This window comes from Rhagoletis zephyria, unplaced genomic scaffold (assembly GCF_001687245.7).
Source record: "Rhagoletis zephyria isolate East Lansing unplaced genomic scaffold, Rhagoletis_zephyria_1.1 Rzeph_scaffold_00078, whole genome shotgun sequence".
Lineage (NCBI taxonomy): Eukaryota > Metazoa > Arthropoda > Insecta > Diptera > Tephritidae > Rhagoletis > Rhagoletis zephyria.
In genome coordinates, this window is record NW_016157162.1 from 33,473 (window position 1) to 60,090 (window position 26,618).

A 26,618-nucleotide genomic window follows, 5' to 3' on the forward strand; every position below is an offset into this window, starting at 1 on the left:
TAGAGAAGCAGCAGCCACTCGACCTATAGGACCACAACCCTTCCTTGCAGTCGGCCCTCACACTATTAGGGAAGAGTTAAGAGCAGAAGAATGACACCTAAGTAGAACACGTCTGGACTAAGGCAGGCGAATTTGCATAACGATAGACAAACTTATAGGGCCCCTAAACCACACAAAATCATTGCGCAACTCGAGACTTGAACAAGTCAATATTGTGGAAATTACTACACAGTAAAATTGGTCAAACCTTATTTTGGGAAAACGTTGCTCAAGAAATATGAAAACAAAAAATATTTTTTTTACACGCACTTATGCTGCAAGCACCTTCTGCTCACCAAAATGTCAAAACTAGACTGAAAATTGTGCAGTTGTCCCCATAGGCAACGCAAATTATTGTACAATAACACAAGCATGAGCAAAATATCAAAATGATTTTGATTTTAGTGCAATAACTGTGCAATTTAGTACAAAACCCCACGCACTACACAAACGACCGAAACAAGCCCGATATTGCGCAATGTTTTTGTGTGGTTTAGGGGCCCTATAACCGCGGCATGTGCAAAGAAGTTCAGGGTTTTACTTCCCTTCAAAGAGTTACCAAATCAAACTTATAAATACATATACAATTTTAAATAACAAGAAAAAAATTATTTGCCTTTAAACTAGTATTATTATTCATAGTTTTCAAAAATTCAATTTTGCCAGCCAAGGAATCAAAATGGGGCACTTGTGAAAAAAAGAATCAAAGTATCAAATAACAAAATTTAGAAAAAAAGTATCAAAAATGATACAATTGTATCAAAACGGCAACGCTGCTCACAAGCTGACTTGAACTCACCTCAACACGACCAAATTCAACTAACCCTAACCCACCTTACCTCAACTCCCAACAAGTCAACTCATCCCAGGTCACCGAAGCAAAACTATACATTAAAAAAAAATTGTAATAGGCCGATTGTCTCTACATTTATTAGAGCAAGATAAGCCAAATCAACAATTCTTAAAATTTTGTGTCTGTTGGTACGTTTGTACGCGCATTACTCGAAAACTAATGCGAGGAATTGAAGACAGTTTTCACAGATGCATTGCTAGAGGTCCAACTTAAAATATATATAGAAAAAAATTGAAAGTTGGCATCTGTTTGAAAATTGCACTTTAAGTAAATTTATAAGATAAAGTAAAATTGTAACATGGCTGCCAAAGAAAGAGGTTTAAAAAGGCTTATAGGCGAAAATATTTTTGCTGAAGGTTGCCATCTGTTTGAAAAATTTTACGGAATTTAATTGATAAGACAAATTGAATATTGCAATATGAGTATGAAACTGAAGATGTTTAGGAAAGTTTTCTGTCCCAAATACTTTTGAGGAGGGTTGCCAGCTGTTTGAAAAATAATTAAAATATAAAATAACTGAAGTATTACAACACAGTTTTCCAACAGCACACAAATACTTTTAAGGCGCAGTAAAGCACGCCGGATATTATAAAAAATAAATAAAATTCTTTTCCAGATGTGTGATATGATCAATTTAAAATCACTCAACCCAGTATTATGTTGTTATCTTATGTGTTATGTTGAGTTCAGTAGTTCGAAATATACAACTATCAGAATTGTGGAAGATTAAGAAATGAATCAAGAGAAGTTTCACTTCCGTAGCGCTGCCCAGGCCCACTCATCGTAGTGAGTCATTATAAGTTTTTAATGAGCTGATGCTAGATATTTGACATAGCGTCTAGTTGAATACGACCTGTAGCAGAGTTTATGCGAGCTATGCAATTTTTCCCCCTTTTAATAATTTTATTTTTATTTTGAAGAAATGTTCGTTTTTGCATCACCCTTTATATGTGAATAATATTAATGTACATACATACATATGTATATACATACGTATGCTTGAACTACACCATATTTATACTGACAGCATTCATCAACTATGTTTCGCACAAAATTAAATTTTTAAAATTTCACATGACTTTCTTCTCACACAGAGCCTCATCATTTCTCTTCTTGGATCTCGCGGATGAGTATTTTTTCACTCGGCAATATATTTAGTATTAATATGAATAATGCTTTGGCTCTAGTTGTAGTATTTAGTTTTTTTTTTTGTATTTTTTTGTGTTTTGTCGCTTATTGACCGCAGCCAGCGAGAAGTTGTTGAACTATTTTTAGTTCGGAAAAGTACATTTCGCCATTGCGTCGAGCGAAAATCTACCGCTGATTGACGATTTGCAAGCAATGGGGCGGTGTGGAGGTAAAGTGGAAAATTGTCAGCGGTGGCTATAGAACCGGCTAGCTAGATAAGTGTGTACGTATACCACTCTTTTAGAATTTTGACCGTTGTATGTCTTTGCCTTCACACGCTTGTCAACCGCTAGAAGAAACACGAAATTTTGCTGTTTTCGCAGTTTGCATTGCGGTCGAAATGCATATCGTTTTGTGTGTATGTATTCTATTATGATGCTCAGACAGGCAGAATGTTCTAAAAATTCATACAACTTATTCAATGAACTTAACGCATGTACATTAGGGTGCCCACCAAAAGAATTTCCACCGGAATTATGAAATTTATTATATTTTAAGACTTCTGGTAAAATATCTGAAAGTAATTTTAAGATTTGTGTGAGTTGTATTGATAAAATAAAAAAAAAAATATTCCTTAGCTTAAACTTTTCTATCACCTGAGGCGATTTTGCGAATACAAATATTTTACCGACTTTTTTGTTTTGTATGGAGGGTGATGCACCCTAATGTATATACGTATGCATGTATGTATATTAATTATGTCTTGTTAAATTAAATTTATTAAACAATGTTTTAATTATCTTATTCTAATTAACCAATTTGGAATATTTTATTAATGTCAATAATAGCACAAACCGAATCAATATTTTCGTTGTCACTTAGGTGCACTTAAGTGCTATGACTGCATTTTTCTGGCTAGGGATCTCATTTGTATTTTATGTTCACCAGTAAGCTATATTTACTTAGAGACTTAGAGTAAGCGTAGGGTTAGGATCTGAAGTCTATATCGAAAGTAAAGGGGTGGAAATTCACTTCTCTCTTCGGGAACATGCTTCGGTATTTCAAGCCGAGAAGCAGGAGTTTACGTGTATGTAGTGCCAGCCAAGCTACACTTAAGGCTCTTAAACTGAAACTAATAATTTCTTATTAAAAATATTTTAAAGTACTAACACAGAATTCCTCTTAACTCTGCACTTATATACCTCTGAAAAGAACTTATTTAAGTTTGAAGATGATCACAACTTATCCACAGACTATATTTCATAAATACTTGCAAAAAAAAATAAACGTATGTATGTACTTATGTACAAAGTATTTCAAATTCTCACCCAATAAACTTAAATACCGCACGTGCGACATGGCGTATACGTACTACTTAATCATCAACTGAGAATTATTAGGTGCTGACTTAGTTATCTGCTCAATTGTCAGTCTTCGCTCTCCCTCATAGCTTTTAGCTGTGTTTAACATTTGTTATGAATATTTTTAATTGCATTCTCTGTACGTTTTTGGTTTTATTTTTTTTTTTGTTTTACGGCAGACTGGCTAGTTTGTAGTTTTGAATTTATGGCGCTGGTCACTTGGCACAGCCAACTACATAATTGATGTTGCTCATACCACATGACGCACGCAGCATGCATGTTGTTCTTGTATACGCAATTAGGGATGTATGTACATACATGTATGCTTGTATGTATTTATGTACGTATGACATCATAGTCTAAAACTATCAACGACAAGAGCTAAGTAAATGAGTTCCATTTAAAAATGCGTTCCGTTGAAATGTTTAATAAAGCCAATGGGCGAAATAAGTATACATACTATTTAGATACATATATTTGCGCTAAGTATACAAGAATTTAATTTTAATGGAACTAGCTGCAATAAAAGGCTTATAAACATACACAAAAAATTTGTACCTCTAAATCGAGGTGAATTGGAAAAGTTTAGCCGGCGCGATGTTAAATGCTTTTTTTCTTCAGTTTTCTATCATGCAAAGTTTTTTTTTCAGAAGGACAAAAGATGATGCTAGATAGGAAAGAAGGAGAGCTTATCTTAATAAAGAACTTTTCCGTTGGACGATGCAAAAATAGTATTGTAATGTAAAACAGATTAGTATATTAAAAAGTCTTAGCTTACTTTGAAACTACTGGAGAGCAGAACCCTCCTCACACATAGACCAAGAATAGCAGCGCCGTCATCCCACATAGCATTACTAGTCTATTCCATTGCTAAGAGCTGACGCTTTGAATTTTGCCAACGGCCTCATTTCCATCTGACAGATCTCATCTGCAGGCATTGGTTAAAATGGTTTGCCAAGCGTGGTTAGTCTTATGTCATGCAAGCCAATTAGATTGTGGCCCGTAAAAGTCTTTGTACGAACACAATTATGCGCTTTTCCATTATGGGAATGCTAGCGCATGTTAGGTTAGGTTAGGTTGAAATGCCTGCCAGTGGCCCCATTAACACAGCTGGACCTGCAATTGTGGGTCAGTTGTGATACCACGCGGATGGTTGGAATCCTCCTACTCAAACCATCGTGTAGAGAATGTGAAACCTAAAAGTTGCCGAATTCCTACTTAGACTATGTCGGGTAAACGCTCGAAAATTCTGAATCCCTCTTCTCCCACAGAGTGCGGGGCATTCGCCTAATCTCGCGTGTTTTTCTACCTCAACAGGTCAATGGCTGTGGCTAAATCCTTTCTGATCAACTTGTGGAGACCTTTTCACCGTTTCCCGTGAAATTTCGGCCACACAAATTTCTTATTTTTGCAAGTGGTGAGACTAGCCCAACTGTTACTTGCTAGACCTATATGTTGGTCCCTTGAAATGATCTAGAGGACTACGCAAGTGAAACGGATGTGCCCTTCCTTCCACGTGCATCCGCCTTTTCGTTGCCTGGTGTGTTGCCCCGGCACCCATATCAAGTAATGGGGAATTCAAAGGATTTTCGCTTTTTTTACAGAACGAAAGGCTTTACCTCTATTCGTTAGCTAATTGAGCCGATTGATCTTTTAAGAGTTAATAATAGGGTCTGAATTTTTTGAAGATAGCAAAATTAACGAATATTAACCGAGTATCCGGATTTTCAAATCTACAAAAACAAAAAATAAATCAACAATTATTTATACATTAATTAAGCGTTCTATAATTTACTTTTCAATTAAATAGAACAATTTTACGAACTGTTTCAAATATTCGGATAACCAAATAAACGGATTAAAATGTCCGGATAAGAAAATTATTAACCCGATATCCGAATTTACTCCATAGTGACTAATACCGAAATGGATATCCGGATAAGGGATAATGCCAGCACTAGGTAAAATAGCACTGTAGAATTTTGAAAAAAATAAATTTTTTTGTTGTTAAAACTATGCCTTAATACTCTTATTATTTAAACAGTAGTTGTGTTCGTTTAAAAAATGTCCAGTAACGTGCCAGTAACTTAATTTTCTAACCAGAGCTTACCAGAAATGTACGAAAATGCTAAATTTTAATTATATAGTTTTATTTTGGCAGTTTCATCGTTAATAATAATAAAAAAAGTTGTGTGTGGAATCCACGCGCGACTAAAGTGAAACTTCTTCTTCTTATCACTTCTTATAGGAGTACTTTTAAATCTTAATCTAAATCTTGATTTCGATCTCAATCCGAATCTCAAACTCAACATCAATCTGAAACTCAATCTGAATCTGAATCTTAATATTAATCTTAGTTTTAATTTTTATTTTAATCCTAGATTTTAGTCTTAATCTTAATCCTAATCTTAGTCTTAAATTTAATCTTAGTATAAATCTAAGTCTTAAACTTAAACTTAATCTTGGTCTTACCAGCGTCATCTCCTCTCTTGAAATAAGAGCCCAACGATCGTGATCTTTTTTTTTTTTGTTACATCGATGTTTGAATTTATTGCCATAACAAAAATGGAGGCATCTAAAATTTTAGGCCGCCTCTAAACGGCAAATGGTTTTTATGAGAAGCTGTTTCAAGACAGAAATACACTCAAAGGTTTGCCAATGTCTGGCGATGGACAACCGCTGCTAGAAAATTTTTTCTAATTTAGATCTTGCTCGAAGAACGGATCGAACCCAGGGGCTTTGGAGTGGTAGTATGCCTCTCTAACCACTCAGCCACAGCGGTCGCCTACATATATCTAAGGCTAAATACTGTCTCGTGCTAGAGTAGTTATCGACTGTACCTCTAGTAGCAGTTACTGCCATGAAACAAACTACAGTGAACTGGGAGCATAAATGTGGTATATATAGAGTACACCCTAGAGAGAACTCCTCAACTTATCTTCCTTCAAGCTTTGAACGGTTCGTAAAATAGTTTCTTGGCCTTCGCTTTCATCTTCTGTATAGCATGCACTTCTTAGAATATACGTAAGTGGAGAATAAATTCGAAGTCGAAGCATCCAATAAGAAGAGCAGCTCTACTAACCTAACCTAACGTTGGGCAGAAATGCCGGGAAGGAACTACACTTAACTTTATTTTCTATTTATTCGAAATATCTAAATAACTTGATTTAATATTTTAAAAGGAGTAAAGTATTTTAATATCGTTATTGAAAGACTAATGAGTTCCTGAACAATTTGCCAGTATTTTTCACCTCAAAACATCTTGAAATTAGTATTAAAAAAAAAAAAAAATAACAAATACATGCCACACTACGCACATAAATACTCTTCCAGCTACTAAACCGTCCGTCCAAATGTTTATTTAACGTAGCGTTCATTATTTGCGCGTGTTTGTATAAATATTTATTTATGTATTTGAAAATTTGTTACACAATCGTAAATATTTATTTAACGATGCAGTTGCAGTTTCGACTCTTTCCGCTTATTTTAAAATTTATTTTTAAATATTTTAGGTTTGTGTGTACTTAATACAATTTTTTATTTCATTTGTATATACTTCCAGATCCCCGGGGCTTTCCTCACGAAGGCGTGCAAACAGAAAAGCCGCCACCGAAACTTTCATTTAGCGAAAATTCGAGTTCGCTGGTACGTTGCGTACCGAACGAAAGAGCGACATTCTTCGTAAAAATCGACTGTGACGAAGACTCCGATTTGTTGCCATTAAAATTTGAATGGTGAGTATGAGTTATACTGTGAGTATATACTATAAGTGAGTGAAAAAAGGTTAGAAAAGTCGAAGAAGGAAGGAGGGTGCATTCAAAATTGTATGTGAAATATTTATTGAAAAAGAAACTATTTCTCTATGGCTACTCTCACGAGATTAATTTAGATCGTCATCTGCGTCGTGCGGTTTTGTTGCTTTTTCAATTGTTGTGGCATTATTTCTTGGCCGTTTTCCAGTGTGCTTAATTCACAACACAGACGCACACTCGAAGATAAGAACGATGAGAGTGGTGGCTAAAATGAACGCTCAGCGAACTAACTACATATTAGCAAAACGATCTGCAGAGGAGCGCCAACAATTCTCTGTGGGACACATTTCTGACAACGTTCTTAAACTTGCCAGTGGTAGTGGCGTTGGTGAGAGCATCCCATTGCCGCAAGGAGTAAACCTTTGTAGGTGTGTGAGGTGTGTTTGAGGTGACCGGAAAGAGCGCTGCTTCCGAAATTATGCACATGAGCGTGCTAATGACTGGGTGTGTGCGTTTCTCGGAGAGCTCTAACAAGTGACACCATAATGATCTACATATGTCACAGGCAATGGGGCGAATTTTTGAGCAACACAAAATGGCAAAAGTGTTGCTTTGAAGAAAATTTTCTTGCACAAAATTGTGGCGCTTATGTGTGTGGGGGAGTGTATTTCGACTATAGTTCCAAGGCATGAGCAAAAGCCCTGCTCATCGGTGTTCTCGTTAGTCCTACTTTGTCGATCGTCACGTTCAGAGATAAACGCTCGGATTGCCGTTGCCCTAAGTGGTCAATTTAGAAAGTAAAAAAAAACAAAATTATAATTTTTTTGAGGAAGTGTCGCTTTGTGAATACATAAAAAACAACATACATACATAGGTGTTTAATAAATCTTTGTGTGTACAAATGTGCTAACATATGTATGCTAAGGTAGAATTGTTAAAGCCATAAATATGCGACAAGGATTGAGAAACAAAAAAAAAATGAAATTTTCGTTGCGATCTACTTATATTTTTAAGCCAAAAATATAGTAAAATTGTGTGTAAATAGTTCGACATGCATTTTCATGTAGATTAAAATTTGTGACACATTAAATGTATGTAATTTTTATTGCTAAGACCGAAAATAATTGAAATTTTTAAAGTTGTGCAACAAAAGTTACGAAAGCAGAAATTATTTGAACCATCTAAAATGGTTGGAAGCAATTACACAAAAGTAAAATAAAATAAAAATTAAAAACATAAAATTTATGCAAAATTTGGGTACACAAGCGCTGCATATTAAAATCCAAATACCAGAATATTAACAAAATAGTATTTTCGTTTTTAAAGCTGAGGTGACGAAAGTTATTTTATAACTTACAAAAGCTAACTTAAAATGTGAATAAAAAGCAAAAACAATGAAGTTGTGCGAAAAGTCTAAGAAGCTATGAATTAAAATCAACAAAGTAGAAATATACTAAAGTGAATGGCTGAATAAATATGGGACCTGCAAACCAAAAACAGGAGCACAAAATAAATATTTAAAATAAAATACCCAACAATTAATAGTTAAAATACGTATAACTAAAAACAACAAAAAACTTTTCTGGAATAAGTTTTTTAGTTCCTTTAAAAAACCGAAAAATTAAAAAAAAAAAAAAATTATTTTAAACTATTCAACGAAAAAAAAACAAAAAAGAAAATCCATGCACTAAAAAATTCTAAAAAAGAAAGTCTTGGAATAAGTTGTTATTAAAATTTTGCAAAGATTTCAACCAAAAAAATGCTCGCATTTTTTTTATGTTTAACTAAGTAATAAAAAACGCAAAACTAGATTACAAATATGCGAAAAAATCGCTGTTTAAATTTTTTTTGAATCTCTATCGCAGCGTTGCTGAAATAAAGAAAAGAAGTCTGAGTTTGGGCAAAACCGCACCCAGCGCACGTGCATCTATAATAAATCTTACATATATTGCGCGTTTCCGTGGATTGCTATTATAAAAGAGGAAGACGTGGTGACTATTGCCCAAATTTTTTTAACGCCTTGTTTAGGGAAAGAAGAGGCAATGCGTGTACCAACTTTTTCTAAAAATTTATTTTTTTGACAATATTGCCCTAAATAAATATGAAAGTTAAATACCGCAGATCTTCTTTATTCAAATAAACTATTATTAGGGAGGTGGATGTAGTTATTTTCGCATTTCAAAGAGTTTTAACATGCTATTTAATATACCCATATTTAATATTTGCACCAAATTTGGGAGAATTTATTTTCCAAATTTTTTTTTGAAAATCTAACTTCTCTCCAAACATTGCTCCGAATTTAAATTTTGGGTAACTTTGCTTCAGTCGTTATTGATATCTTGCAGGCATTGCTTGTTCCTAAATACCGTTACTTGGGAGGTTAATGTGGTTTGCGTCCGATTCCAAAACTTTTAAAATTGTTTTCTGGTATTAGGTCGTATTCTCCGCACTAAAACTAGTAAAACTTTCAAAAAATAAAAAATCGCTCAGAGCGAGAGTGTAACACTGACATACATACGTATTAAGTTTTGGAAAAATTAGCTGATCTATCTTTATTCCTTACACTGGTTTCATCTGAGACAGTACATTTGATCTCGGATACGGAGGTTCTGAGTGAACACTCCTTTTCGAATCACAGGTAAATTCAATCATTTTTGGACAAATGCGTCCTCGAAGCAAACTCTGCAGGAATCTGAGGAGTACGAACTGGAATCTGTACTGCATGAATCTTCTCGGAACACTCCCAGATGCACCAGAAGCAAACTCTGTGCAGTTGGCGGGTTCGCTCGATAAGCTTGTCGAAGTTTTCAGTTCTGCGTGCAGAGATGCTCTTGAAAGCGCTTGTCCGCTGAGATGTCAGAAAGGCAAAGGAAAACCCTTTTGGCGGTGCTTTCTGAGTTAGGGGCGTCGAGGAGACAATTATTCCACAGCGTCCGCAGGAGTAAGCTACCTTATGATTGGAAATTTAATAAGGTTTAACTGGGAATTTACAAGTCCGAGATCGGAAATGCGAAAAGAGATTTTTGACCCGATGACGACGTACATGCACAGCTGCGGAGTGTCGTGCCGTTGACTTAGTTTTCCGAACAATGTGACTGTACAACTTTATTGGACGAACCACTCTGTTATACACCCAGTGCTTTATCTTTGGTTGAAGTCCCAATTTTTTAACGATCCTCTTCAAGATCGTGACTTCCTCCGCGAGATTCAGTATGGCACAATTTAGAACCGTAAACGTAACTGATGGATTGGCGTTATGTCCACTTTCCTTTGACTAGTCCCCCAAATTAGCTAAGCACTTCTATATTGATGCACCAAGGGCTTGAGAAATGTTTCTTACAGTATATGTATCTGGGGAAGAACAACATGCGGGGTTATATGTCGAAAGCCATTTGGTTTCATGTCGATTACCTGTCTCCTTTACGAATGTAGACAAAATTTGCCAAAGAAAAAAATTTAACTTCAACAGTAGGGCTTTCTTAATGTCAAAGATCGTCCAAAGTCTCGAAGATATTTACAACAGATTCGCCAACAATTGTGGGCATTTTTTTTATGAGTTTTCAGGTTTTATGAGTGTAGGAAGTCTTTTAACTGTAGATGATTTTATATGCCTGATTTTGCTTTTATACAACTATTTTTTTGATAATTTTAAGAAATTATTTTTGTAAAAAGTTATTTAAAGTTTCTAAATCTTAGGGCTTGTAGCCAAAAATAAAAAATTCGGCATGGGTTTTTAATATTGAAATCTAAAAATTAAAAAAATTTTAATGAACACTTCTTTTGTTTGTAATGTAAAAAATATGTGCAAAAAAAAACACAATAATAAAATATGTATACCTGAAGGGCTTATTTCCAATTTGGACAAGTTAACATGGGTTAATATAAAAAAACCCAAAAAAAATATATGAAAATATTACATTTAATAAAAGAATCGGTTTTAAAATCATACAAAAATAAATAAGACTCAACAATTTTAAATGCCGTGTTCTTTTGTTTTGAAATGTTTTATTGTTTTAAGATAAAAAGTAAAGTATTGTAGTATACAAAGTTTTTAAGAAAAAAGTTTAAAGACGGAAAAATGTTAACTAAAATGCTTTAAAGGAAATAGAGATATTGCAAAAAGCTCCGATAAACATTAAAAACGCGTAAATTTTCGGAATTCACATTACACTTTCACACATACTACAAGTTTGTCTATTCCTGCACTCTGATGATCTCAACAATATTGCCCTATTTTTTCTTCTCTCCGTTGCGGCTCTTGCCCCAAATATTCCTGCTCCACACTTGCACTAAATATAAATAGATGCCTGCAATTTTGTGTGCTTTCCGCTTCCCAACTGTCAGTCTGCAGCCACAAGCTGCCACCAACGTCGACGCATTGCACATCATCGCAGCAGCCAGGCTGCATGCCGACCGCGGCATTCACGCCACCCGAAAATGTTCATCTACGTATGTATGACTGACTGTTGGTGTTTTTTTGGAACTGTAATGGATTGAAATGTAAATTTTTTTTTTAACATTTCAAAACATTTTTACGAGCGCAAATTACGTAATGAAATTTTTCGTTTACCGTGCGCGACAATGCTTTTTTTGGCTGTAGTACCTAGTTGTTTACTGTTTGTTTGTTCTTTTGCTTGCTTCCGATTGTTGTCTTTAGTGATGGCATCGGAATTTGTGTCTACTCGCGTCAACGATGAAAAATTATGTACTCTAGTCTTTTGGTCGCTGCAACGCAATGGCAGCGAAAAACTTTTGCAATGTGTTTTATTTTTAATAAAAACAAGCAAATTTCTAAACAATTCAAAATAAAAGAGAATATACTAGAAAAGTTGAATAGAAATCTACTTTACAAGCAATATAGATAAATAAGTTAGATAAAAGCTAAACAGAAGCAAGCATGTATGTATGTATGCACATTAGACTGCATCACCCCCTATAAAAAAAATCTGTATTGTTTTTTCTTAGGAATTATAAAATCTTTTATATTTTAAGGCTTGCACCAAAATATTTCGGAGAAATATTAAGATTTATGTGAGCTGGACCGAATAAAAACAAATTTTTTTTAAGTATTTTTTGAAAAAATCACCTCAAATGACAAACCAGTTTTAGCTTAAAAAATTTGCATAACAATATTAAAAAAACTTTTCAACGAAATCATAATAATGAGATTTTCGATGCTGTTTTTGAACTTTCTTTCCATGTTGAATTAAAATGTGTTGAAATTTGAAAAAGGAAAAATTGGGAGGTGAATGAGTCTTTTATGCAAAGAAATAAAAAGGGTGAGAAAATACCTTTCCATTGATACCTAAGCCTAAATCGGTAGAGTTTTGGCCCAGTTATTCGAGTTTTTCCTGAGCCAAACTTTGAAAAAAGTTAAAAAACAGCACATAAAAATCTCATTATTATGATTCAGTTGAATTTTTTAAAAATATTTTTATGCCAATTTTTTAAGTTTAAATAGTTTTGTCATCTGAGGGATGTTTTTTTTTCAAAAAATCTTTTAAGAAACTATTTTAATTAAAAAAACCACATTTTTGGAGGTATTTTCAAATCGGTCCAGCTCATGTAAATCTTAATATTTTTCCGAAATATTGTGGTGTAAGTTGTCTAATATAATAAATTTTTTAATCCCGTCCGAAAAACCGAAACCTTTTTTTGGTAATGCAGTCTAATGTATATACATTTGTATATAGATAAATATATACATACACATTCCGTATGTCCATACATATGTATGAAAGAAAACAACATCGTGTTGGCGCAAAAATTTATTATAAACTAGAAAACAAATCGAATATTAGTGAATTTTTGCGTTGGCATTGACAGTGACGGCAGGAGTTGCATTCGCACAGATGTGACTCTGGGCCGAAAATAGATTGCCAATTATTATACACTTTTCACTTCTAAATTGTTTAGTTGTTTTAGATATTTAATGCTGACGTGCTGGCGTTTGTTTTATGCTCACAACAATTGTATTGTATTTTTTTCCTTTAAAGATGTAAATTTTTTCAAACAAAATGTGCAGAAATAAAGATGGTTTTCAAATGTTTTGTTACAATTCTCAGCTGAAATAAAAAAAAAATGTTAATTTTACTTGGAATGTGCGCTTAATCAATTAATCGATCAAGCTGATTAATTGAAAGCCGATTAATTAATTAATCAAAGAATAATTATTTTTGATTAATCAAAATGAATTATTTTCCGAATAATTACATATCGAATAACCAGAATCTAATTAATTTCATTAATCAGCAAACTGATTAATCACCACCTGATTAACCATAAATCTGAGTAATTGCTGTTGAGTCAGAATTTCTGAAACGGGCCACTTCTAATTATGTGATATTTTATTTCCAATCAGCAGTGATATTTTTTTTTTTATAGCTATTGACAATGCAAACAAATGTCTAACTTTGATTTTACAAAAAAATATTTTCGTTACTTCAAAATTCAATTACATACGATCTAATTGACCGATTTTGATAATTCAACCGTCATTTTCATTATTATTAAAAACGCTTCAGGAACATAGAAGTTATTTAAGGATACATTTTTATAAGATTGTTGGTAAAAATATAAAAATAATAGTTTTCTCCACCACTTTTTCACACAGAAAAAAAGCCACATATTCCAAATTTTACTCTCTAAAATATTCTGTTGAGAAAAAAATGGATTGCAACGTGGAAACCCGTTATTTTTAGCTGAAGGCTGACGCGCAATGCAACGAGCGCGTTCGGACTTATTTTGGTCAAGTGCGTCTGAAATCAGCGTACCCTCACCGTTTTACTTATTTTCATGTGACACAGTTAAAAATAAACAGAGGTAGATTTAAGTAAACAAGTAATTTTGAAGCAAAAACCAACACCGACTTCAATTCTTAAATAAAAATTTAAGATAATGGTAAATTAGTATGGGAATACCTGTGAATACCTTTCCTATTAAAAAAGAATTATAGAAATCGGGTTACGTGGTCCAAAGTTATGCGTAACACAAAAAGTAAAAAAAAAATATTCCGACGAATTCATAACCTTCTCCTTTTTGTGAAGTCGGTTAAAATTATAGTTTTTCAATTCATTTATTGAACATATATCTATAAATTATATTCAGAAAACAAAGGAACTTATTAGGATGAAAATCTTTGCATATATTGCGGATAATTTTCAGCGCCAATACGTTTGTACGTCACTCTATGTGGAGTATATTTATTTTATCTTTAAATACATTAAACGAGTTCTTTTGTATACGTATGTACTTGTTTGGCATTTTATCTATATGTATTATAAAAGTATTGAATGTACATACATACGACCATATATATTTGTCCATACATACAAACTTACATATTAAAAAATTTTAAATTTAAAATATTTTTTTTTTTGAGTAAACAGTAATTACACAGGAACTGATTAATCAGAATCTAATTAATCAAATTATTTGATTAATCAGAATTATGATTAATTAAAAAATTGATTAACCGATTAATCGCACATCCCTAAATTTTACCATTTCAAGATTATCAATTTCACGTGAATCTTATGAAAAATGTAAAATTAATACTTACTTTCACTTTAGCTAAAATGTAAATTAACTTCCTGAATCGCTTTTATGAAAAACTCTCATTTTTTTCCAATTTTTAATCGAGCTAGCGTTTTTTAGTGCAAATTCTTTGCACACACGAACAAGAGTGTCAACTGCTGTTGAGCTGAATGTAATTTTAACGTGATAAATTGATATGACAATGTAATACATGAAAATGTTAATTTAATAGTTTGCATATCCGCTTAACGTGAAATCTGTTGTTTTGATTATTTTTAATGCTAATATTGCATTTTTGGCGAAATGTAAAATTGATAATGCGAAATATTAATTTTACATGAGACTTTTCTTTCGGTGTAGGAATTAGTGTTTAAAATTATTTTCTGCAAAAAATAGGGTCGTAGTTGGAAAACTAAAAAATCTATATACATAACTGCCTTTTTTCTTGTAGTTTGTTTGGATTGCGTAGGTCCATACTCGTATATACATTACGGTGGTCCAAAAAGAGTAAAGTCGGAATTTTTATGCTCTCACCCCTAGGATTGTTCTATGTCGAATAAATATACCCCTATTTCTTATTTTGAAATAAAAAAAATGTTTAGAGGTCGCTCAAAGCGCTCAAAGTTTTCCATATATTTTATATGATAAAAAACAAGTTTTCATAAAAATGGCATGGAATTCTTCAAAATCAATATTTTTCAATCGGTTGTCTTTAGAAGAGTTCCAATAATAATACCCCATTGTTTATTTGACCATTTTTTAATATTCACGACTTTTTATTGGTGCCCCGATTGCATTTTTTTTGGGGTTTTTTACGGACCTATAAATTAAAGTTACTATAAAAAAATAAATAATCGATAACAGAATTGATAGCAATATCGATAACAAAACCGATAAAAATATCGATTATTATATCGATAAGTCCCGAGAATCCCGACAATCTCTAAAATCCCAGATTGAGTCTCTGTGTCTCTATCGATATCATTTTCTCTATAATTACCTTTGTTTTAATCTTTCTTCCTCTATCTTCATCTTTACTTTTATCGGTATCCTCATCTTCATCTTTTTCTTTATACTTATCTTTGTTTTTACTTTTGTTTATCATTTATGTTTGTAATTTTCTTCATCTACATATTTCCCCTCACCTTTGCCCTTATGTACATAAGTAAAGTGTTTAAATTTACCTTGGTCTTCAGTGTTGCCTTTATCTTTACGCACCTTTGTATTTGTTTTTATTTTTATTTTTACCTTTGCCTTTATCCTTTTCTTTATCTATGTACGCACTCACCTTTACTTTCATTCTTGCATTGGTCTTTTTCTAAGTGTTATTCTTTAATGTTTTATTAGCAAGTTTTTGTTAAATTAATAAAATACATTCAATCACCACTTGTTTCCGCCCCACCCATTTCCGTTGCACCATTTCCATGTGCAATTTCCGTTGAATTTGCCAATTTACTCCCAACCAACCAACCGCTGCTAAAGAAATTTCACTTCAAAAATAGGAGTATATTTTTCGACATAAAACAATCCTAGGGAGAGGGAGCATTGAGATTCCGACTATACTTTGCTATGCATGCATTTTTGGACCACCATAATGTATATAGTATGCAGGTATGATATAAATACGAGCATAGCTATTTCCAAGTAAACAATGCATTTACCAGAGCCTTTTCCGGCATCTTTACATTCATAGGTAATAAATTTTTGTTTGAAAGCAATGTGCAAATAAATGTTTATTTGCATTCACAGAACTAATGGGTTTTCCTGGAAGGTGTCAAATTAAAGTAAATATTTACATAATGAGTGGGTTACCATTTTTTTTTGCCTTTTGAAGTTGGAGATATATGATAACAAAATGACAATGTATGTACAATTTTTCTTTATGCTCCAATTTTCTCTTTGAAGTCCATGTTAAATCCAAGAAAATACTTTCATGAGTCACACAAATTATACAAAATTTATAATAACAATATTTTGAATTCTTACCTCGACCACAACCGCTAAAGTTACGGTGACCATCCGTTCTGTTTTTTGCAGGACCGTACTGTTTTTCAAAGGTCGGTCCTGCGTAGTTTTTCAAACCTGAAAAACCTGAAAATGTACTGATTTTTTCCAAGTGTCCTGCATTTGTCCCGCATTTTATTCGTTATTTTAAAATTATCGGACAATGGCTGGATTTTTTCAAAAAAGTGTTTTTTGGGTGCTTTTCGGAGCTTTTCTTCAATATCTCATGAAAAAATCGCCCAATCAACGTAAGCGACTTACAGATCGAAGGGTATTGATGTGCCTCTTACCAAAATATATAACTTGTGGCGACTTCAATGAAAATTATTAGTGCTACAGGCGACCATTTGCATTTTGTCGTCAAAGTCGAAAAAAGTCAAATACGCAGTTTCATTTGATTATTATTTTAAAAATTCCATAAAGAAGATATATCACTACAGTAAATTTTGAGCCAAAGATAATGAAAATCGGATTAGAAATGTAAATGCTATGGAGCGCAATCTGCACAAGTTATATATTTTTGTAAAGGGCACTTTGTAACTCGTCGTTTACCTCGATTCATGACCTCGATTTTTGACAAATAACTGCGAAAAGTACCAAAAAAAACAAAAAAAAAGGGTGCTGTTTTCGTTTTGAACGACTCAAAATTTGCCTATAAAATAATCTTTTAAAGATTTTCACTTTTCGTGTAAACTATTTTAATTATAATATGTTTTACTATATTTTTATAAATATTCATGTAAAAAAGATTAATATCGATGAAGAAAACGTGATTCATATTTAAAGTTTAAAATGTATTAAGAATTTAGAATCATAAATACTCTTTTGATATTTTTATACTACGTAAATATATGTAGGCATATTTTTGAAAAATTGTCCTTCATTTTGAATCCATATTTATGGTCACCGTAGCTAAAGTAAATAGGCGCCGCATAGTGATCCAAAACTGGAATTTGCTGTAGTTCAGAGTCTAAATTTTTCAACCGCGTTTATAATTTTTTTTTATAACGAAAGCTTGCTGTTATGGTCAAAATGAGAGAATTTTCAATAGGATATCTGTCAAAAAAGATGCAACTAATTTTAGAGTCGACTTTATTTTGATAAATGCCAGCCAATCAAATTTAGAAGAGGCTTAAGAGCAAAGTGCACAGATAGCAGCAATTCTGAAGAAAATCGATTTTTCTATCCCTGTTAGGCTCTCTTTTGCCGTTCAACCAAAATCGACCCGTATAAATGGCAATTCATCCGTAAAATGTAAATGTTTTTGCTAGTCGATTTTCCAGTCGGCAAAAACCGACCCGTGTAAAGGCAGCTTTAATACATAATAAAAACTCGAAAATAATTTTAGGATTCCCGCAAAAGGAAATTTACTATATCTAATAATAAAAAAAAACAAATCTCACAAAATCTAAAAAAAAACAAATATTTTGAAGGTTTAGAAAAATGTCGGGTATGCAGTTATAAAATTGTGTTCGCAAAAAAATGTAATCCATGCGAATTCTTGCCCTTTAAAACTTGCACTCTATTACACTAAAATTTATTGGGCTGTCGAACTGCATACCTGCAATTTTTATAAATATTCTGAACAAAATAGAGTTTTGGTGATTTTTTTTTAACCTACTTCCAACAAAAGCGGAGGTTATCAGTTCGTCGGAATATTTTATAATTTTTTTGTATGTATGTTACCGCTCAACTTTGGACCACGTCAACCGATTTCGATCATTCTTTTTGCATCGGAAAGGTCTCAGAGGTGGTCCCATACTAATCTCACAAAGTTCGTGCACTACATAACTGTGCTTCATTTTGGTTTCTTGTTAGAAAGAAATTCAAAAAAATCTTGTTGAATTGTGCAAGTGGCGTGAAGGGCACAGCGTGACCGCGATTCATTGAATAGAGCGTTCGCAACGCGTTCAAGAAAGAAAGAAAAAAAAACAGAAAATTTTCGGCTATTGCTGTCGATGCCACAGCAGCAGTTTTATTTAGCTCATTTTGTTGTTATCATTTGTTTTTATTTCTATTATTATTATTTTTTTTCTTTTTTTTGTGTGTGTGTTGTTTAAAGGAAACAAATACCCAGGAATAAACATACAGAATACAGAATTGAAAAAATTACATACAAAATGAAAAAGTCGAAAAGTCGAAAGATCGCACTGCCACTACAAATGTTCAACCAGCCACTAAAAATGTCTGCGGCCGAAAATAAAATTAACGAGCGGAAATGGTCATACAGATTTAGTAGATGCTTTGTATTAGCAAGGTCTTATCCATTTTCATATTTGACGTAACTATGAACACATGAACTCATCAAAATTTTTTTTTTTTAATTTTTCTCTGTAGGCACTATGCGCTAAATTATTTTCTAGTGAAATTCGTTTTGAAAAAAATAAAAATAAAAATAAAACAAATATCTAAAAAATCTTTAATAAAACATAACTAATTTTTTATGTGACTCATAACTTATTACGACCGTTTAATAATGCATTAAATTTTCTACAAAATTTAAATAAACTACAATAGCAAAAAAAAATATTAAAAGAAAAAAAAAAAATAAACCAATATTCCACAACAAATTTCGAAGTGTCGCTGTGATAAAAAAGTAATTTATGAGCTTCATGCTGCGACATGTCATCCCACGCCAACAACATTTAAATATCGTTCGCATCTGTTCGCCGCCAAATTTAAATTTTAATTCGTTTTAAATCAGTTTACAAGTGGAGAAAGTGTGAAAATTCTCTGCAAATATTTAGTGAATAAATATTTTCTTATAACAACAAAAACAACTGAAATTGTGTTATAAATAAATGAAAAAATGGGCAACGGTTGTTCGAAATGTTGTCAATGCAACGAACACAAACAATACCACGGCACACTTTCATCGGCCTCATCTATTTATAGAAGAAGGTATATTGACCTATCAGACTTTTGTTATAAATTCTGTCTCATATTTTTATGATTTTTATATTTGTTATTTTGTGGCCTATTAAAAATTTATACTGTTTGCAAACTTAGCTCGGTGGGTAAGACCACTGTCTTTGAACGCCGAAGTCCCACTGAACTCGATGAAGCAGTCTGATGAGGAGATCTGGTGATCTCCGAGTAGGCGGCTATGTATAAGCTTTTTGTTTTTGGAAAAAATTTAATAATTTTGCTAAATGTTCTGTTGCGTGTTTGCGTGCGCACTGGTAAAGAATGAATGACTCTCTACGTGAGTAATTGCTGCCATTATTCATGTTAGGCAAACGATTTTTGAACTTTTCTTCATATGAGCAAAAAAGCAATACTTTACTATCAAAATAGTTAGAAACAGAGTCATAGTCTGATTGAAATATTCAGGCAGATGGGCACAGTGGATAAGAAATGCCGAAAAGTTGCAAAAATTCTTGCCCAAGAATCCAGCTCTCAAGAAAAATCACAAGAAAAATTTTTCATTATTTCTGTTGATAGAAAAGTACTTTGCTGTTGCTGTAAATTTTCTTGAAGAAATAACTCTACATGCATTTTTTTCTTGCGAACTGCAAACTGATTTAAGAAATTTTGATAGAATGAAATTTCTTTTCCATTTCCTGTGCGGCATTTTATATGAATTTCTCGTTTTTCTTGAGAGCTGCAAAGAGCTCTTTACTATTAAAATGTGAAAAAATAGTTTAGTGGTATAGCTTAATAACTTAGTTTAAATATAGGTGGCAACCATACTCAAAGACATATCGACCCCTTTGCGCGAAATTACCGAATATGAGCAAATCCCACCAGTTGTTTCTTTTAGTGTCAATCCCTTCTCTCGGTAAAAAAAAGCTAAAGAATTCTTGCATTTATTGCAGGGACGGAAAATAATCATTATTTTTTTAAATTTTGACCAAAAAACTCAACAAGTTGTAATCGCCGTAAAACAATTTGACTTATACCCACGTATTTGTTTTCGTACAAAGATTTTTATTTTTCAAATTTTAACCAATGAAGATTAAAAATAATAATTACTATTCGAGTTTTAAGTTTTCGCTCAAAGGTAATTATTTTTACTTGATTTTTTTTCGATCAAAAATAATGATTATTTTATGATTTTTATTTTTTTCGCACAAAGATAATAATTATTACTGAGTTTTATTTTTTTCACTTAAGAATATTGATGATTAAAAACACTCAACAGCTATACTAGCGTGATTTCAGCCGTATCATTTTCATAGGTAGCGAACCTTAATTAAAGGAATAAGTGCCAAAATTTTTCAGATCAAAATTTCAGTAAGCTGCGTCTGTATAGCCTTTTCAATTTTATAAATAATCATTATTTTTAAGTGGAAAAATAAAACTCAATAATAATTATTGTCTCTGAGCGAAAAAAATAAAAGTCATAAAATAATTATTATTTGTGATCGAAAAAATAAAAATCAAATAATAATCTTTTCCGTTGAGCAAAAAAATAAAAATCAATGATAATTTTTATATTAGAGGGGAAAAAAACAAAAGTTTTTATTATACTCATAATGATTACCGTCCCTGATTTATTTCAATAAATGGAGTTCCAGAAACAAGTTCAATAAAAAATATATCAAGTATTTGAACAATTTTACCCTTAAAACGTTTATTTAGGCGAAAAAGTAGCGAAATTACAAATTTTTCCATTGTCACTTGAAAAAATCATAATAATTTTTTATTTTTTTTTAAATGGAACGTTGGCATCAAATACAACATATCTATGAAGTTTCAAGAGTGCACCGCGAAATAAAAAAAAAATGGCAGCACGCCGAATATATGTCGCAGCTATTTTGTAATTTTTGAAATTAAAAAATTTTTTTAATTTTAATAATTTAACTAAAGCTAGCTAGCTAACGTAGGCTTGGAGACAATAAGGGGTGTGGTTAAAATTGTAAAGGGCGAAAAAAACGCCCTTATTCCTGATAATATGAACGTTTCAAACGTTCCATATTTAAATTAGGCTCCACTTGTATCAACTTACGTCGAGCGCACATTTATTACATTCCAGGCTTTTCTTCGCGAAAATCGAATGAAAATGCTGCCCGAAAACTTCAAAATGCATCTTGTGGTTCAATGTTACTACAACTATACAGATTAAAGTTTTATGAGTTAGAAACTAGAAAGGATAAAATAGTCAAAGATTCAAAGTACAAATTTTTCATATCGTCGTTTAAAGTGCAAAACCGCGTATGTGAAGTTGTAGAAATTATATTCTTGAGGGTAAAAACACTCATATTTCCAAATGGTTCTCTTTTTTATAAATCAATCGCATTTCAGACTAGTATATTTCAGGACGAATGGATAAGGATTGAGCCAAGAGCTTGTGTGAGCAAATCCAATTTTTGGCAGCCTTTGTCAGTTATGCGGTTTTGTAGAATGACGATACGCGGTTTTGTACTTTAATGAAACTAGTTTATAGTTTTTTTTTTTTTACTTGTAATATAAACATTTCTAAAATAAATGTATTTTTTGATTGTTCTTCGTATTTTCTGTCTTTTTTAGTGCCTTATTTTGCTCTTTTGCAATACCTAGTGCCTTTTCCTGCCTTTTTCGCTATTTTATGTTGCCTTTTCCAACCTATTTCGTTATTTTATTTTGCCTTTTTTATAGGTTTTTAGGTCCAAAAAATCCGTTCCCTGGTAATAAGGCTAGTGTCTCACCAAATGAAAAAAAAAAATCTATTGAGTAAATGATGACTATGATTTGAGAAACTAAAATTCCATTTATACAATTTTTATTAGTGCACTCGGAATTCAATTGAAATTTGTAATATACATGAAGGAATACTGTGTAAAAATCTTAAAAGCCAGTTTATAATCACTTTTAAATAATATGACTTTTAAATAAAGGCGTGCGAGTAAACTTGTTAGATGACTTCGTTTGGTGCTACGGGGCGTATACGTTATATAAGCAACTGCGGGTACATGAGCATGAGTTTTTTAACCGACTTCCAAAAAAGGAGGAGGTTATCATTTCGTCGGAATATTTTTTTTTTTTTTTTTTTTTTTTTTATGTATGTTACCGCATAACTTTGGACCACGTCAACCGATTTCGATAATTCTTTTTGCATCGGAAAGGTAGTGTCTCAGAGGTGGTCCCATACTAATTTGGTTAAGATCCGATTATTGGATCATGAAATATATAGATATATATATATTTTTTTTAAGTCGGTTTTTTTTTTTGCTAAAAATTACTTGTTAGCATATCTTGTCTGATGCGAATTTGATTTACACCCCACAACGCATCACATGGTAAAATATTGTAGCTTAAATCGCTATAATTACGACAAAACTTTACTGCATATTTTATCGTATGTTACAAAAACTTAAAAAAATAAATAAAAAAGTTTTGTATTCCTCTGTAAAATTTGGTTTCTGGCACAAATGAAAATTTTGCACAAAGGGGTCGATATAGGTTATTAAAGTTTGTTCAAACATCTTTCGTTTGATACCCATATTGTGATATTAAACAAGCATATTATTTTAATAAACGTAATTGTAACTTTTTAAAAAGGTGGCAACCCCACTACCAAATATTTTTTTAAATCTCTTAAACGGCTTTTGTTTAAGTGTAGGAATTGAAGTATACAGTGAGCCTTCGAATAATTTTAAATTTTCACATATCTGGCAACCTTGACTTAAATTGTTTTCCCAGAAACTTTTCTACAGTACATATCGAGTAGAATGAGAAATTTAACACATCTATTGAGTAGTTAATACGTTTAAAGATGTTAAAACTTCGAAATGGTCAATATACGTGTCTTCTCGGATTTTTTAAAATTTATGAACATCTGGTACTTTTCGATATGTCACGGATTTTGATACATTGAAGAAAAATATTTGTTTCTATTTTTTCACGCGTATGTAAATAGTAAAGCCACAATTTTGCGACTCTTCCCATTTCTGTGCTACTGTGCAACGTAACGTAGTTAAGCTTTCTTCATCGGTGACTCCTAGGCAGTGTTGGCAAAATTTTAATCTGATTAACGATTAAAAATTAACGATTAAAATGTTAATCGCGATTAACGATTAAAATTAACTAATTGTAATCATCTGATTAATGTAATGATTTTTTTTAATCGTTAATCGTCAGTTGTGATTGCGATTAATTAATTTTAATCATTAATCGTTAATCCAATTAAAAAAAGTTTGTCCGAATTTGAAGCCAAAAAAGCTTATAAAAACACATAATATATAAAATAATAATTATTATTTTTATTAGTAATACATAAGCTGGGATTTAGTGAAAACGCACACCAAAACCGACCGGAAAACCGACTTAGCCATACCCGATTAACTGGCCTTGTGTGCACAGGAAAATTCCAGCGTAAATTAATAAATCACTTAACCTACTTAATCAAATTAAAGGTTAATGATTAAAAATTAATTTTTTTTAATCGCGGTTACGATTAGCTGTTTAATCAGATTTTAAATTAATCATGAATTAACTAATTGACTAAAAATTCAATCGATTAGTGCCAACACTGCTCCTAGGTTATTTTATGCTTAACATTTCTGTAAAACTTTTTAACCCTCTAACCGCCCAATCCGGTGTTTTCTTGATACGTTTTTTGTAAAGAAATTGTATCAAGATATTTATCAAATAAAAGCTCCCTTCGCATTCTGTGCCTATATGTATAAAATAAAAACCTCTACGATTTCAATATGAGGGGAACTGATTTTAAATATAACTGCTATAACAATGCTTATCCAGCTCAACAATCCATCTTCTTCGTCACACCACGCTCACGCACACAGGACTCTAGATCTTTCGTAAAAATGTTCTCTTGAATTCACCCAAGCTTTCTAACAAAGTCCGCGTCGTTTTGATTCCAATTCAGAATCAGAATGCAAAAATTTGGATGGTGTGTGTTTGGGGGTTGGTTTTGATTTACGTATCTAAAATCTTTTCAAGATTTTCTCGATGATGATCTGGTCATTGGCGGATTTGCTAGGCCTGATGGTACGCTGGTAAGGTCCAATCAGATGGTTCACAAAAGGCTTCTGTTTTTCTCGCACTGTGTTGACCATAGGATCTCATATTAAATACGTATATATAAGATTACTTATCTTGCTGTAAGGAAGGAAGGCCACCATTTCCATGGATTTCAATATTAGCGCATATATTCATTAGGTCATATTACACTTAACTGCCTGTGCATGCACCACCGACTTTATACAGTTCAGCCGATATGCCGTCGGTTCCAAGGGCTTTGGCTTAAAAAGAGCACATTTTTAATGTTCCCACCTCGTCATGGTTCGTTCTATCACTCAGCTAACTATCTTTCGCATAGCTAAAGATTTCAGGCAGCTGTGTATGTAGAGGAGCGACTCGGTACTCTTCGTACTACCAGCAGTTTCTGCGTGGGAGGTAATAGCCGGTCACGACTTTGTCAGCGATATGAAGAGATTGGAAGATGGTATCTTACTATTCATTTATATCCAGGCTTTCAACCGGTTGTGAAAGTTCTCGGCTGTCCATTGCAAAAGCAGTTGGGTGAAGTATGGACTTCTATTATGATCTTAGTGGGCCGAAAAGTTTACGTATTGATCAGTGCACAACTTTTAATTTCCTAAAAATTTGTAATCTTGTTGGTATTGCCTAGTTGATTCTTCGGAAAGCCGGAACAGAGGATGTAGATAATTAGTTAATGGCTTCGGTAGAACAGAACACTGCGACCTGAGAGCTTTTTCTACAGATCTCTCAAGGAGAGAGTCTCTAACCCTTCTTCTACTTATTTGGCACTGTAACCGCCTAAGCGATTTTCGCCGAGTTCAACGAAGCACTCCAGTCGTTCCTTTTCTGTGCCAACTGACGCCTATTGGAAATGCCAAGTGAAGCCAAGTTCTTTTCCACCTGGTGTTTCCATCGCAGAGTTCCTAACCCAGTATGTCCAAAATACCTTTGGTTGCCTTAATTAATCATAAAAGAGCCCCGATAGGCAAATTCCTCATGACGAAGCGTTAAATTATTGTTGGATATTTAAAATAGATTATCCTGGCCTGGCCAAGGCCAGAAAGTCAGAGATAATATGTTCTGAAAAGTTATCGTCTTGTATGGTGTCAGTTGTGACCACTTAGGTAGCAATTGTTGTCATTTCTTTTTAATACAATAATATCGTATCTGTTGAAAGGGTAACCGAAAAGCTTGGCCTGTCTATGATCTCTCATCGCTCTCCAGTACTTATCAACTGAGACCGCAGAATGGTTCTGGTACTATAAAGACCATTAACCAGCAAACTCATTGCCTAAGCAGATTGGATTTTATCTTCCGGTTTGAAAGCGATAACTAGAAAAGCGCGCTTTAAACACTTTTCGAGTTTTATACGTTTGGTATCAGCTCCATAAAGACTTGAACCTGCCCTGTCCTCTATCCTTGAATCATCTGTGTACCAATGTACTTATCTAAGATCAAAGGTAGGATGCTCATTTGCCCAATCATCGCGATCTGAACTTTAACTAGGAACTTTCAGCCAAAGCAAAAGTCGGTGCCATAATTTTAAGCCTTTCAAGTCAGCTGCTCTTACATCTACATACGTACCTGCGCACTATGTTTTATATACTTTGGAAATTTTATGCGCCAATTTGAAGGAGTATTTTTTTTTAATTTTACCACGATTTATAATTGACTTAAATCATCTCCACTCTCTTTTCACTACAGGAGCCGTGGAGAATTGCCAATTGAGAATTCCGATCGCTTTCGAATAACACAGACCAGCACCGCTGTGCAACTAGCCGTAGAACACGTGCAGCGGGAGGACGCTGGTCATTATACGCTGATAGCTAGAACGAAAGGTAACAATGTTATTCGCAAGGATGTCGAACTCATTGTCGAGGACAGATCGACGGGTGAGGACCCGCCTATATTTCTACGACGATTGACCGATCTATCGGTGAAGGTGGGAACGCGTACTCGATTGTTAGTCGAAATACGAAGTTCCACGGAATTAAAGGTATGAACCAGCAGTATTTTACT

The 26,618-nt window shown here is 33.0% G+C and overlaps 1 protein-coding gene across 1 annotated transcript in view; it reads left to right on the top strand.

Moving 5' to 3' along the window:
- Positions 1-26,618, top strand: part of LOC108372952 (titin-like) — a 55,028-nt gene that overhangs the window by 2,564 nt on the left and 25,846 nt on the right. Inside the window, exons 2-3 of the mRNA XM_017628784.1 lie at positions 6,944-7,115; positions 26,304-26,595. Coding sequence (XP_017484273.1) covers positions 6,944-7,115; positions 26,304-26,595 — 464 coding nt within the window. The remainder of the gene's footprint in view (positions 1-6,943; positions 7,116-26,303; positions 26,596-26,618) is intronic.